The sequence below is a fragment of the Dysidea avara genome, chromosome 5 (genome assembly GCF_963678975.1).
Source record: "Dysidea avara chromosome 5, odDysAvar1.4, whole genome shotgun sequence".
NCBI classification, from domain to species: Eukaryota; Metazoa; Porifera; class Demospongiae; order Dictyoceratida; family Dysideidae; genus Dysidea; species Dysidea avara.
Window position 1 is genome coordinate 28964291 of NC_089276.1, and position 16431 is coordinate 28980721.

A 16431-nucleotide genomic window follows, 5' to 3' on the forward strand; every position below is an offset into this window, starting at 1 on the left:
GTGACTGTACCAGACTATTCACATAACAGACTACAAGCATTAAATGTGTTGGCAAATTACAGTAGATTGCAAGACAGTTGTCATTGAGGTTATCATTACAATTCCTTTGCTGGTGGTATCACGTGAAAAGCAGCCAATCAGATAATTTGTAAAAGTCTGGCCACCTATCATAGGTTCATTTTCACGCGAGTCCCATTCAGAATTTCTGTTTGACTGACAACCAACATGAAAAATGCTGAAATTTTCTGCTGGGGGTCATGCATGCTTTAATTGTTTTGCTTGGCATACAACAATATAAGTAATGTGTGTATTAGTTGTTTGTGATTGTACTTGCAGGTGGAAGGAATTTTTGTTGCTGCTAAAGAGCTATAGTTTTCTACTTTACTTGCCTTTTTGTTCTATATTTTGAACTCATACAACTAAGTAGTACATAGAAAGTGTTTTATGGTTATGGATGATGGTTTTGTCAAGTGTGAGGTAACTGTGGAGCATGTGTTACCATCAGGGCCACAACGAAAAGAGAAAATTTCAAAGGTGCCCATGTGGAACTGGGACGTAATGAACTCCAAGATGTTGTATTGAAGGTCTCACATGAACGGGGCAATTTGGGACCTTACACAGTACGTGCTCACGTTGTACACAAAAAGTTTGTCAGTAATGGCAAAGCAAGTATTCAACTAATACCACAAGGACTGCAGATTATGCTCTCAAACTGTCCTGGCTGAGATTAATGTCAATGAAAGTGGCTGCTCGAGGTAGTAAACAAGGTGTTAAGCGTCGTGTAATTGGAGACATTTCTCTACAGTTTCATACCATCAGTCCTTTGAGTGACAATGATGTACAAAATGCACAACAAAATGGTGGACTGAAAGAGAGAGACACCAATAAAGATGGCAGCTTAGTTACCACTCCAAAGAGAAACATGTCCACTGCTGTCAAGCGTAAGCTGCAGGAGGAGAATGGGGGTGTGGCTCAACAGCCAAGGAAAAAGTGCAGTATTTCAGGAGGTGGGGCTGAGCTGACTGAAGAGCAGCAATCAGTATTGAATAGTGTTAGGAGAGGATTAAATGTGTTTATTACTGGTGGAGCTGGGACAGGAAAGTCATTTTTGCTGAGGAAGATGATCAATACTTTACCACCTGATGTGTCCTTTGTGACTGCCAGCACTGGAGCAGCTGCTTGTCATATTGGTGTGTGTGTGTGTTTGTGTGTGTGTTTGTGTTTGTGTGTGTGTGTGTGTGTGTGTGTGTGTGTGTGTGTGTGTGTGTGTGTGTGTGTGTGTGTGTGTGTGTGTGTGTGTGTGTGTGTGTGTGTGAGGCTTGCTAGAGCATTGAGCCATTGACGTGGTAGTGTGGTTTGATGCCTGATCACAGTTGCTGTATAAGTAAGAAACTTTACTTACATTGCTTACAGCTCAAAACAGCTGTATAATGAGCACTAGTCTGCCCCTTTGCAAAAAGTGTGGTGAGTACTGAAATTCCGAGCTAGCCAATTAATGTGTGCACAAATTGCCCTTTTATTTGAGTTGAAGTGCAATTATCTGATGTAACCACCAGGTGTCTACTTGATAATAATATGGGACTGTATTTCACCAGACTGGTGTCTCACATGGCTGCTGGAAGCTTTGCTGTGTGTGTGTTTGTCTGTCCGTCTGTATGTGTGTGTGTGTGCATGGAATAGAATGGTTAATGTTTGCAGTGCAATTTTACAGTATAACTATGTTCAGTAAGTGAATATTTGTTCTTTTAGAGTATGTGCTGTGCTTGTGATTGTCCTCCTGCAGGTGGCACTACATTACATGCATTTGCTGGGATAGGATCAGGCGCTAAACCATTGGAACAGTGTAAACAGCTAGCAGCACGTCACCATTATGCAGCACAATGGAGGAAGTGTAGCCATCTCATCATTGATGAAGTATCCATGGTGGACGCTGACTTCTTTGACAAAATGGAGAGTGTTGCCAGGGTAATAAGGAAGAACCGGCAACCATTTGGTGGTATCCAGTTAATCCTGTGTGGTGATTTCCTTCAACTGCCACCTGTAACTAAGGACTGCTCATCTCGGAAATATTGTTTCCAGGTGAGACTCTGAAATGACAACACAGTGAAGCCAACTATACAACCAGTTATAAGGTTTTCTTAATAAGTAGGTAATGCAGTACACCTAAATGGTGAATTGGGTTGGTCTTATTAATGAGGTCATGAGGTACTTGTAGTAGTGTATCTTGGTTATGTTTGAATTTCTTTGACCTGGCCACTAGTGAGGTGGTTTTACTAAAGAGGTAACACAGTCAGGCCATTTGTCCAGCTTACTAACTGTGTCTATACACACATGTGTTCATATTGACCTCTAAAACCAGTTCAAGACATCATTCTCTGAAAAGAGTATGTATAGAGATAGATATATGTATACACTCTATTGATCCCATTTTGAATGGTATCAATCTTATCACTTTTTCCAAACATGCTTATGTGTGTGTGTGTACACGTGTGTGCGGGTGTGTGTGTGTTTATTAGCTATCTTGAATTGTTCACTACAGGCAAGGTGTTGGAGACAGTGTGTGGATAGGAGTATAGAGTTGACTTTGGTGAAGAGACAGAATGACCCCACCTTTATCGAGATGTTACAGCAGATTAGGCTAGGGAGGTATGTCATAAATATGTACACATGGATGGGTGTATGTTTGTAAATCATGCCTTCATATTGTCAACTCTATGTATTTTTAATGCAATGTGACTGTTGTATGGGAGTATTTAATAAGCATATGGAAAATAGAAATACATGAAAGTACACCTCTGTACTTGACAAACGACGAAAGTTTGGGGTGACAAAAGTTTGGCGAATTGAGGAAATTCGCCACAAACTTTATTCTTTATTCATCAATTAGCTATTCAGTATATAGTTCCATATTTAGCTGCATGGTAAATTTGCCAAACTTTTGTTCTGCAACCTGCTTCGCATGCTGATTTGCCAACTTAAGTCTCGTCATACTTTCATCGTTTACTGTACATGTAATATTTGGGCTACAGCATACTAATATTCTCATTACGTTATAGTAACTAGGTCTAGTAAATTGAGTAAGAAGAAAATTAAATGAATAGTATGGTGCTAATAATCTCTTTGCATATACAGTGATATGTTTATAATAGATAACTTTATTCCAATAGATGCCCTCCATCAGTTGCTAGCCGGTTACAACAAACAGCTGGCAATGCAATAGAGAAGGATGGTATCCAGGCAACTAAACTCTTTACGCACACAAGTGATGTTGAAGCTACCAACACTGTGAAACTGTCTGAGTTGCCAGGGGAACAACGAGACTATGAAGCTTCAGACAATGACACCTCCAACACTGAACATGTAGATAGTGTGTGTGTCCAGCTGTCGGTAGCCTAGGGCTAAAAGTTGGAGCTCAGGTGATGCTCATCAGAAATCTGGATGTATCACATGGGCTGGTTAATGGAGCAAGGGGTGTGGTCACTGGATTTAGTGGCAGTGGAAAAGGTTTGTACTTGTCAATGTGGGTAACTTTAGAAGCACAGCAGTTTGTAAACAGGTACCACTAAAAATCTTGCAGCTACTTTTGATATTGAAAGCTGATAAATTCTGCTAGCATATAACTGGGCGAAATGTTCCATGTTCGATTGTAGGTAATGAGTATAAAATGTGCATGAAATTTGTCATTTCAGCCACATTTCATACTTAGAACATTAGTAGATTTCAGTAAAGTTTCATACAGAGGATAGAGAAAGATTTACTGCACCTAGAATGGTGCTGGAAATGAGGCAGTGAAGAAATGTACATTTTAACACTGTGAAATGCATACAGGATGTAAAAAATCCTGTAGCTGAAATCAACATTTTCTATATTGTGCATCTGCTTTATACTACACTAGTAATATAGCTAGCAATGTCTCGCTCCTGGGTTGTATTTACTACCCACAATACGTATTTCATTAATAAGTAAAAAAGCACATCATTTGTACAGCAACTATAATTTTCAGTTCACAAATTGAAGTTCTTGACACCTTCAGGATTCTTTTTTTCTGAGGGATGTTACTTCACTAAAATTAATGTGGATTTGCTCTTTTACTTCTGTCCGCTGAGTGCAGCTTTCTTCTCATAATCTGTTTCATCACTAGTTACATATAGTTCTTATAGGTAGCATCTCTAAAAATGTTGTTACAATAAAAATATTGCTATGGCAATTTTTTTTCTGTGACAAACCTTGAATTAATGTATACTATTCCTTGTACAGTGTCATTCATAGCTTTCACAAGATCCAGCCATGATCACAGGTTTCTCCACTGCCTATCTTCAATAGACCACAAAATACTCATTTCCAAGAACTATAGCAGAACTTACTATGTGATTTCATCTACAGTACTACCACAAGACATCATCAGCAGTCCAAGTTTTGAAAGCATCAGTAACTACTTTGTAACTTCCTTTGACAACTTTACGTAGCTAGGTGATGTTGATGGCAGATCCCACTGCCATGCAATGATAGATAATAGATTAATAACGAATAATGAATTAGCCACATCTTCTTACCTCACAATTGCTACAAATGCAGCTCTATGTTTTTCTGCAAAGTTCCCTATGTCAGGGTAGCTTGCACTTGCAGTCATCTATAAAGTAGACTTAACCAATTCACTGTGAGGTAGTTGAATCCCCCAGTTGTCTCTCGATCCAGGGGGTGTTATCCTCGACTCCTTTTGCCAGCAAGCAATATGCGATTTTGTAGCTGCCAAATGCATGTAGCACTGTAGCTAGCTACTGTAGCAAAGGTATACAATTGTGGCGTCGCTAGAAACTGGTGGAAAAGGATGGAAGAGGCGATATCTACGAACGATCATAAATGTTGTGACAGTCTTTATAGCTATACCTGTAGGTAAGTCTGCCATGGAGCACAAGCACTGTTCTAGTTCTGGATGACAACAAGCTGCACCATTGCTAGAGCCTTGTTATTAACTGCGACTAGAACAATCGGAAGAAACATGCAGCGAAGGTGATTGTGTGCAATCTGTGCATGCATGCATGCTGTTGGTATAATATATACGAGCATGATAGAGCAGTGATCTCATCTATGCGCAGCCATATAGCTAGTGCGGTAGATGCACTGTGGCTAATTAGATTGTCCACACTGATAGTAAACATATTCACGTACTTGAATGCATTCCTGTCAACTTCTTAGTCAGCCTTAGCCTACACTAACAGAGCAAAGCCCAACACACACACACACACATACAAACACACACGCAAAAGACAATACCTTCAGCTACCACTTGCCTACCTGACTGCATCTGTGTGCTAGCTACTCATGTAGGCTGGTGCTAAGAGCCATCGTAAGCATAATTCTTTGAGGGCAGGACTAGTATTATACGTAACACACAGAAAGGTGTACCATACAGTATCTCATGTGAATGTGTGGGCATGGCAGCCCAATTTAGTATCACCTGTACCTTCACCCACTGCATATGTTATATCAGAGCTATGGATGGTCTGCCTCCCCAGTTGTCACCAGGTTGCCACTTAACACCTGGGTAACTGGAATGGGCATCAAACCTGGCTGAAACCTTTCAATTACCAAACTCAGACCACTTATCTTAACTGTCTCATTTACTCTCTCTCTCACACACACGCACACGCACACGCACACACACTAGCTACTACACAACATTAAATTTTTCCATGTATCAAAGCACTCATTGTGCCTACCAAAGGTAATAGATTTGATAGTGACAGACTGTTAGCAGCTACAGAATTTTTTTTGTGATTTATAACGTCTGTGCTTGGATGCATGCATGAGTCAAAAGCAATAGCAAAGTATTAGTCCTTTCAAACTATTGGCACACAGACTAAGAGCTGTTCCTTCAAGCCACTAAAATGAATATAACTATAAACACTAATGAAATAATGTGTTGTGGTGGATTCCCATGCAGTATGTAAATTCGTAGAATTTTTTGCACTACACATCACTGCCTGCTTCGAAGAGCTTTTGCTCAATATGCTTCACACATCACTGTGGCAATTATTGTGAACACTTGGCACTTTTAAGTTAGTTTTAATATATAAAAAGCTAGCTACCACCATTAGCAGGACACATGTGCATACTGCATTCCATCTTAAGAGCCTCTGTGATTGAAACTTACTTTGCTACATGCTTACTGCATGTTCCTGACATGTAGATTTGTATTGTAGTGCACACAATAGTTGCTAACAGGTGACTAGAAATTCATTTACAACAGAACAAAGTGATGTTATAGTTTAATATGTATTCAACCAAAAGCGTTTAAAAGTAGGGCTACCAAAAAAGTCACCATTTAAGAAAGGTCCCTATTTAACAACTGGGTAAACCGGAGCAATGTGAGTAAACTTTCTTTCTCGAGGAAGCAACAACAGCAACTGAGTATCAACCCTGGCTGAAAGCTTACAATTACCAAACTTTGATTGTGCCTACTAAAATTCATGCATTTGATAGTGACAGACCGTTAGCAGCTATAGAAGTTTTTTTTGTGATCCAAAATGTCTATAGGCCATGCTTACATGAATGAATAGCGAAGTATATAAGTCCCTTCCAAGCATTGGCGACACAAAGATCCATACTATAAGACCTCTTTATTATGAACTGTTGATAGTACACATATACAATCACAAATCAGTAATGTATTGTTATACATTACATACACTTGTCAGAAAATGCCCAGTGGCAGTGACACAAAGACTAACACCTGTTGGTTTGACAACCATCCACTATAGGATTGCGGGAGAAACTATACCACAGTTGGCTGTGGTGCCTTAACAGGGACTAGGGGAGGTCACAACATTACAGTATACTGTGTTAACCTCATCCATGACTGACCAAAGAGTTGAGATTAGCCATATTGTATATTGTCAATGTAGACTTGCGTGCATCATGTATCAGGTAATGTAGACAGTACGATGCAGCTAATGCACACAGAAACTAGCTATATGTAAAATGATGTGATATCATCATAGCTAAGTTGATAGCTTGCTTCAGTTATAAAATTAATGTAAAGCAACATTACAATAATATGTCACCCGAGCGATAACCGGGAATGCTATGATGACACCAACTTAGTCACTGCACTGTAGCTATGTTACATATAATCACCCACATGACTGTAAAGGCATATATTCCCATTCCTTATATAAACACTAGGGGAAATTTTTATGGTGTACATGTATAATATTCATAGCCACTTACATTTCCTTTATTATATTCATGAAATGCATGCACTATTGCTTTTTTATCTCCTGGCAACCAAGTGCAGGTTATTTTATTGTAGTAATCAGTACCTTTCCACAAATCCAGGTATATCATTGTAGTATACATTAAAGTACATAGCATGAAGATGGTGAACCACTGAAACATTAAGTAAAGCCATCGCTAGGCATTTACTAAAATAAACACTTTGTCACAACTCCATACTCCCCAGCTGTCTGTCACTATTCATGACAAATTCTAACATCTATATTGTACAAAGACACAAAGTGTAACACACAATTAAGGCCATAAATTCATGCAATATTTACCTTGGCATACAGTACATAACTATCTAGCTCCGTGTACTGTTTACATTGTCATGTTGAAGCTATGGTATCATCACTGTATACCATAGCTTCTTTGTTCTGTAGCACCGTAAGTCACTGAGAAATATGGTGTAGTTGATTTAGATACAATTCTGACATCACGTAAAGTTAAGTAAAATAGAGCTTCCTTAGTATAACAATTCATATACCACTAAAATGTTATTGCAGCAGCATAATATGGGTTACAGTTTTACATATTGTTGTAGAGACACTCTGTTATATGATGTTGAAAACCTATGTTGTGTTGAGAACCAAGTTTTGGCTCAGTATTACACTGAGCTAAGCACAAGAAACCTGCAGTATCCATTTGATCAGTTTACAGCTGCATTATCACTAGTCATGAATGTGGTGAAAATCTTAATACTGATTTTATCTACATTTCTTGTAAATGTTAAAACAATTTACTGCAATGTGACACTAACAGGAAATTGTACAGAAAATGTTCAAAAACATTTCCTGCATGATAACTCAAATAGGAAATTCTAAAGGAAATCATTAAAAAAAATTTCCTACATGTTGACACAAGCAGGACATCTTACTTTTCGTGCAGTGTATATGCGATATTTATCAAGTACAACATTTAAGCAAGGTTCACATAAACCACGGCACAAGAGTGTGTTATTGTAGAACTGCCAAGCTCCGGTCCTAAAAATGATTGTTCTGTTAAAGCAGATAACAGTTCTACTGAAGTACTGTATGCTCTCGTAAAAAAGATTTTCTAGTAATCTGAACATAAAGTGGGCCAGTAGAGTGCAATTAAGGGGTTTTGGGGACTTTGATCTGGTGTGCTAATTACTACAAAGACCTTGTCATTTTGTATTAAGGTCATGTGTTACATCAATTCTGTTTATTGTGACCCATACTGGAGGCGATCTTTAGTGTGAGCTTTACTGATAATAATGTGATGATGGTCACAATGTCACATGCAAATCACATTGTACAGGTTTGCCAGTGGTTCGATTTTTGACTGGTGTACAGAAGATGATCGGATATGAGAAATTTGTGGTACATGGCAGTGGAGGTGTTGGTAATGTTGTTAGGAGACAGCTGCCTTTGAAGCTAGCCTGGGCCATGTCTGTTCACAAGAGTCAGGTGTGTACTACAATATGTACAGATACGTTATGTATGTGTAGACTAAGTGAATTCATATGGTAACAACCAGAGGAGGTAGGAAACAATATTTAATTGCATAGTATAATTATATACCATTCACGTGACTTTCAGCATGAAACCAGGATACTTGGATTTGGTGAATGCCTTTAAGGAAATGTACTTTGTTTTGAAAGAGTATAGTACAGGAAGTGACCACACCCCTTGATAAGTATAGGAAACAACATTTTTTTTTGCTATTTTGCCAATGAACTTTAAGCGCTGTTACAAAACCAAGCACATAGCCTTTCAGCATAAAATTATGTGAAATTCTCATTAAATATCTACTGAGCCTTAGTGAAATCCATCATGTGTTGGTTTTGTACTTATATTATTGAGACTCACATGAAAACCAGTATGTAACTACATCAGTAAGTAGCATGCAATGCATGTCCTGGAATTTCCTTTGCCCAACAATACTGAGGCACAAAAGACCAAAGACTGTATGTGCACTCATACCTTAGTTTCTTACATGCGTTGGTTAAAAAAATGGAAATGTATGTTTTGATCACATACGTAATGTAATTGTTGAACACCTCTCAGCAAATTTTTAAAGAGCATTATCTTTGTTTCTTGGCTTTGCATCAAAAATTGCCCTAGTATGGGAATTTATTACACTGTACATGATATTACAGTGGAAAGGAAACAGTTGATTGATTACCTGAACACCAAAATGACTGGTCTATTAGAGTATTTAGTCATCAGGTGTATGCTCTATTAGAGTAATTGACATCACCCTGTGAAGTTCAATTGATTTTATAAACACCATCCCTTCATATTAGTTCAGATCATCAACTCACTGTTGTAGTTATATTGTACAACATTTAGGGTACAACATTGGACTGTGTTGAGATGTCACTATCACGAGTGTTTGAAGATGGTCAAGCTTATGTTGCACTCTCCAGAGCTTGCAGCCTAGCCACATTAAGAGTGTTAGACTTCACCAACAGTTGTATCAGAGCAGACTCTACTGTTGTAGAATACTACATGACTCTCAAGAAGTCCCAGAAGAACTACATTGAATGTAATATGTAATGCACATAATACGTATATTATATAATTGTGAATGACAATTTTTTATACAGTGTACAGTAAAGGTTTAGATGACAACCTAAAAACTTAGAGCATGAGGAATCTGAATATCAATGTTTACATATGGTGTTACTATAAGCATAGGTGATTCTAAGGGGGCCATGGCCCCCTGCTCAAAATAAGTTTTTAAAAATCTTGGGGAAAAGTTGCAAAATAGCTAGATTGGCATTGTTATGTTTAGCGTTTTTGATGTTGTTAGCATAAATTATTTTAGACTGTTTTCAAGCCTTCAAATTGCAAAAATTCTAGGTGTTGTACCCCATACCCTCCCCCCCCACCTTGAAATTCTACACTTTATATATATTACATCCATACAACAATAGTTATGTTGTTCCCTACTAATTACATAAGATGTGCAACAACTTAATTATCTTGCACAAGTCTATGTAGTTCAGGTAACCAGCTCAGCTCAATGTTGTACAATGTGATGCTCTCTGGCTTGAGCCCAAACTGTTCAGTTGATAAAAAAATTAATGTCAAATGTGACATTTCTTGAGAAGCCAAGAAGAATTGCTGCCTAGTATTTGATAATTTAAAAGTAAAAGCTTGTATTGATCATGCAATACTTCTCCACCTTCCAGCAATATCAACGTTCTCAATGTTCTAGCTAACCAGTGAGGTTATCCATCAATGATCTAAACATGTAGCTATTGGATGTGATTTCTGCTCTTCCCACATTTTGAGCTTTTAAACAACCTTCCTAGGACTGAAAGCAGACTGGTGTTGGCAAATCTGTTGCACACTGTAGTCCATCACTTGTACCAGAGGCTGATTTGATTTGATTCACTTATCTTCACAGTAGTCGGCAGAGCCATTCTTCCCTACTGGTGCACACATACATACAAAAGTAAAAAATGAGCAGCCATACAAATGCATAAACAATACAAACACAGGAAACTACAGTAATTACAATCACTTTAAAATTAATTACTTTGAGTATTGAGATAAAAGTCTTTAACAGAGAACACAAAGGAATTATAATTACAATCAATTGGAATAAATTTCATGAGTGAATTCCACCATGTTGTAGAAGATCTAGAGGAATGAGAATATTTTTTGGTGGTTGATAAATGGTAACTAAGTGGGTTGTCAAAAACAGTTTTTACACCATGTATTGTAACTATGCTGTGCTCCAAACACAATAGGAGGATTGAGGAGCAAACAAGGTTGTTTATCATGATGGTAATGGTGATACATGGCACAGGATGACTTTAACATGATCTGGTGTGAGATTGGTAGCCAGTTTAAATTGGTGACGACATGGTGTAAAGAGGCATGATCATATTTTCTTGGTTATTCGAATTGCTCTAATTTGTAGATGCTGAAAACGTCCCACTTGTGATTTGTTGAGAGGTGGCCCCCACACAAACAAAGCATAGTCAATTCTGAAAGAGGCCATGTTGATGCATGCTATTGGTGGACTGAAGCAGAAGTGTGGAATCTCTGTGAAGAAGTCTTCCAAGACAAGTTCACATAGAGCCATATTACATGGATATGTACGTAAATAAAGTGCTCCTTGTAAAGGCTACACATGTATGGCATGCTGTGATCAGCAATGTGTATAGGGTACACATAATGCAGCTCTTTGATCAATCACAATAATAATAACAGGGAAATTTTTGTTTTGTATCCAAATGTGCTAACTATTTTGTGTTATGTAATATAATAATAATATCAAGTATATACGGGGCTATAGGCTGGCTAATAATTATAGGTAATTATTAGCCAGCCTAACACAAAATAGTTAGCACAGCCTATACATGCATTGCTGGCTAATAATTATAGGTAATTATAATATACGGTTTTTGAATCAACATGTTAACACTTGTTAACTTTAAATACACTGCATCATTTGTTTACTTTCTGTTAGCATTATATTCATGTGACAAGAATGTTGTGTATGCTAGTTGTACGTAGTAGAGTGACTGCTTTATTAGAGTATCTTGATCATTAAAGGGGCATAGTCATCAGTCCATTATCAAATCTGATGAACAAAGATGATAAAAATTAATGTCACTAGTTAATTCATACATGCTGGACTTTCTATGCCAAATATTGCTGTCAATTTGAAACTGATAGCAATGCAGGAATCTGTGCAAATGGTAAAACAGCTATTGCCGGATTTCCAGATTCCTCATGCTATAAGCCCGAGTATAAGCCTCCCATAAACATGCTGGTTTGTCAATCTTCCGAGTAATCGTCATTGAATAAAGTACAGCCATAGATAATATACCATGGTGCAGCTGACTCTTCCTGAATATGCATAGCGTATGTCAATATATTAGTATATTCTCCGTATACTGTATTATCAATTCTGTAAAATCATTTCACGCAAACAATCGATTGTGGTCTGTATTCTTGAGACAAGGGTGATGTAGTCTCGCGGCGCCTGACCCTAAAAAGAGGGTCTGGTGAAACTGTGTACAAAAAGTTTGGCGCTGCCGGAATGTTGGAAGCTCTAATCAGATCGCTCCATTTCAAATTGATTACGTAATGCGTACATTTCAAAAGATTCGCGGCTTACTGTTAATTACATCCGGTGACTCTGCAGCTTAAACTCATTGAGAAAACAGCCATACAATTCTGTTGGGTTCGTTTTTAATGTTGAATAAATAAAGTAGCGCTATTAGTTTGGTGATGCTGTAAGCGGATCTGGTTGAATGGATGTTGTGACGTAAACAGTGCACTTACGTAGCACGTAAAACGTCATCCAATAAACATTCCAGAGCTCAAACTTTTTGTACAGAGTTTCACCAGACCCTCTTTTTAGGGTAGGGCGCCGCGAGACTAAGGGTGATGCTACTTATCTCGTCTTCCTGTGTACAGATTATAATCGTCTGATTGCTTGAGAGTTTTTGATGGCTACTTCGGGTGGGGTGGGGAGGTCCGATGAACAGACTAGTGGAATTTCTGGTAAGACGCACACATAGTTAGCTAGTATTCCGTGCCGGTGAGACAGTTGACCATTTGGCAATCCGGGGTGTGTGCATGCGGCCATATTTATGAGTCCAGTATACGTGGAATAGGGTGCATACTTTCCAGATTGCGAATCTTTTAGTTCAGCTTATTAAACACGGTGCCAATTCAGTAAAGTTCAATACCAATGGCTGGCCCAAGCGCGGGCTGTGTCCCGGCCTGCAAACTGATCATTTGTATTTTAGGAAGATACATCGTTTCCCATTTCCCACCTGTACACAGATACTAATTCGAGCGACATGGTTTTATGCATTATTCTGTTCTCGTACACTATCTGAGAAATCCAATTAGAAATCCATTAAATACTTAGAAATCCCAAACCACATACAAAATAGGTTATTCTCGTTTCCGTCTGTTCACGAGTTCAATTACAACCACCGCTCTATACGGCGATTCAAATCGACAGTGCAAAGTACACCTGTGTCTCTTCTGAAGTTCCTCTGATCCCCTCTCAGCTACCTCTTATAGATGTTTCCTGCACAAGTATTAGCAGAACTCAAGGTAAAAACATCACGATAAAAATTGAAAGTAGAATCATATTGTATTTACTAATATATTTAATTACAAAGAAATGACTGCAAAGCAGCTTTTTCAATCTTGCTATAGCAAAACACAAATCTAGGGCCTATGAGTCACAATTCCGGGAAGTAGAACACAGTTCATTTACTCCATTGGTGTTTTAGCTTATTGGAGGAATGAATGGGTCATGAAGCCACTGTGTTTTTATAGGAGACTGGCCAGTTTGCTGTCAGATAAATGGAAAGAATTGTAGTGCAGCTCTGTGTTAGATGTCAATTATCTTTTCATTCAGCATTCCAGTGTATAGAGGAGTGAGATCCTCACAACGTCACTACATAAAGTGTGCACTGGTGGTTTTGATTTTCATTCAGTTTTTCAATTAACATTACAATTAATATCATGTGTGTATGTGTTATTATGGTTTACTTCTTGTTCCTTAAATAACACAGGTAGTATGGACTCTCTGCATGCTTAGAAATCAAGACTCACTTGGGTTATCACCCAGGCCAATTCTCATTTATCCTTCGTGCTGCCTCCATTGCCCTCTCTATTGCAATGTTGGCATATTCAATGTGCTGCTACATGGTACCTCTGTGGGTATGCTGAACCAACCACAGTTCATAATTACTTTGAGTGGCATATCAAAACTATAGGTGATCGGATTTCATATAACAAGGCTTCCACACACACAAAATCAAACTTACGATTTTACCAGAAATGGATTGCTGGTCTAATACACTATCATATTTCACACTGTACTTCCTTCAGCACTGGCAAGTCTGGTTTCTGTAGCAGCTTTCTTCCGACCCTGTCAAAGCCACGAGTGTGAGATTGGCACCATTAAATGGCCATGGCTTTGTGATAATGGTGTGTAGTGAGCTGGGACTTCACAGAGAGCTCGCCAATAGTGTTCTCAGTCAATTTGGAGTAATTTGAGGGCCATGGAGGGCCATGGAGAGCCCAAACTTGGCCTCTGGATTCCAATCGTCTTCTTACTTCATTTTATACCCGTATATTAAGACCACTGTCCACCCCCACCCTCCCACCCTATTACTACCATCTGTGATATTATTACCTGCTCGAAAAAAGCTGCTCAAAACAGGGCAAATTTTGGGTATCAGAAATGTATACACCCACTCAGTGATAGCTAGTGAACAGATGAACAATTGGTGCAAATTTTGTTTGCACAGCTGTAGGCACTGGGAAGTTATTACACAATGATTCCTTAAAATCGCCATATCTCCTAACAAAGCTTTGTGCGTCGAAGCCTTGTTTTGTCAAATTCAGTCACATATAGTGATTCTGATAATGAGTAATTTATCTCAGTTCCTGTGGAGTCTTCTATTTTTTGTATTATTTCGAACCAATTATATTGGCAGGACTGCAATAATTTTGGCACATCATCAATAGATTTTATGATACCTAAATTCTCTTCAACTGTTTGCAGTTCATCACTACTTGTTTCCGACTCAGATGAGGAAGAATTTGACACTTCAACTCCACATGAAAGAAGTAATGCCTTTTCTTCAATGTTTGCTAAGTCTGTAATAGCTTCATGAACAGTTTGGATGTTTTTTATTGCTTCTTCTATTTCTGACATATTTTCAAATCCATATCTTTTACGGGCTTGAGTGGCACTCATACCAGAAGCCTGATAAATTGCAAACCATAAACATTTACGCTCACTATCAGATTTTGCAATATTAAGCAACAATTTAACAACAGATTTTTCAAGCGGAGTGCTGTTGTCAGAGGACTGCTGAAGAACAAGCCCATTAAAAATCCTGCTAATTTTTAAGTAGTCAGTGTCTGGATATTTTTCCATAAGTATGGCAAAAGACTTTCCTGAGTTCTGCTCACCTATATTAATGGAAACCAGTGGCATTTGGAGCAGTTTTCGTCTTGCATGTTCAGCTGTATATTTAACTTCAGGAGATACTGTCTTAAATGCTTCTGAAAGCATACAATATCCATTATCAAGTACAATTTGTGCCACTGTTAGCATTCCATTACATTTCTTACAAGGGGTCATATGAAACCGAACACAATTAGCAGTACAAGCAGAAACATACTTGCACAAACTAAGACCACATATTCCAGATACATATACATTTTAAATTCCTGTATGGAAGTAGAAAGACTCTTTTTTCTCAGATAAATAACAGAGTAACAATTCATTTAACGGCCTCCCCATATCACGATGGGGAGGCCCTACTAAAAATACTGACTACTTTCCGTGTCATCATCTGTACTCTGTGGGGATTCAATATTATCTGGTGTGTTCTCTGTTTGCTCCTTTCCGTCACCTATATCCTCATCAGAATTTATTATAATGGATTCAGAACTTACCAATCTGTTTTCATGTACCCCTTCAGAACAAGTTGCAGTAGAATCAGAATCAAGATGCATGGTTTTTGAGCTCTGATTTTCAGCTTCAGAGCATTCTATTGAACCTTGGCTGCTGGAGACACTACGTTCATAGCCAGATGACGATAATGATGATGATGTACTTTTTTTCTTATGGCTATGATACCACTTAGACTGTTGTTGCTTTTTATGTAGACATTTAAGTTCAAGATCTAATTTTCGTTTTTCTGATTTCAAGGAAGATATTTGTTCAGTAAGTTTATCACACTCTTTATAATGATGCAGGTTGTTAGCTGATTCTCTACGTTTTTCTTTGAATCCAATCTGGTCTGTTATGTCTTTAACTTTTTCATTGATTTCTTCAATTCTTGACAGACGGACCTCTTGGTTAAGTTTAATACGTTTGGCATCTGAATCTGGACTTGGATTTAATTTATGTGAACGAGATTTTCCCTTTTTGTACACATATCCATTAGCATCAATTACTTGCTTAGCTTTTTCCAGCAGAGTTTTGCGATCTGATAAAAGGCTAGGAGTTTCAAGACAAAGATTCATACTACTGCGATTAATTTCATTTTCATATTTAGATAATCTTCTATTTCCCTGGCGGCCATATATTTTAGAGCTTTCATTAATGTACTCCTCACTCACAGCACTATGAGATTCCTATACAACACATGAATACAATACATAAAGTTACAAACTGTGCATA

General features: G+C 38.1%; 1 protein-coding gene, 1 long non-coding RNA gene and 1 pseudogene across 3 annotated transcripts in view; 2 read left to right on the top strand and 1 right to left on the bottom strand.

Annotated features, from left to right (window-relative positions):
- Positions 1–825: 825 nt before the first annotated feature.
- Positions 826–9889, top strand: LOC136256136 (ATP-dependent DNA helicase PIF1-like; annotated as a pseudogene).
- LOC136256262 (uncharacterized) lies at positions 3936–5038 on the bottom strand. 2 transcript variants are annotated; one of them, XR_010701404.1, is made up of 5 exons: positions 4888–5038; positions 4554–4844; positions 4365–4492; positions 4227–4310; positions 3936–4167 (listed from the first exon to the last, which is right to left on the bottom strand). It is a non-coding gene; the product is annotated as an uncharacterized lncRNA (long non-coding RNA). The 2 variants fall into 2 exon arrangements; XR_010701405.1 differs by having other exon boundaries at positions 4227–4314.
- Positions 9890–12635: 2746 nt separating the features above from the next.
- LOC136255168 (uncharacterized) overlaps positions 12636–16431 on the top strand; it is a 132115-nt gene continuing 128319 nt past the window's right edge. The window contains exon 1 of the mRNA XM_066047887.1: positions 12636–12770. Coding sequence (XP_065903959.1) covers positions 12716–12770 — 55 coding nt within the window. The 5' untranslated portion in view covers positions 12636–12715. The remainder of the gene's footprint in view (positions 12771–16431) is intronic.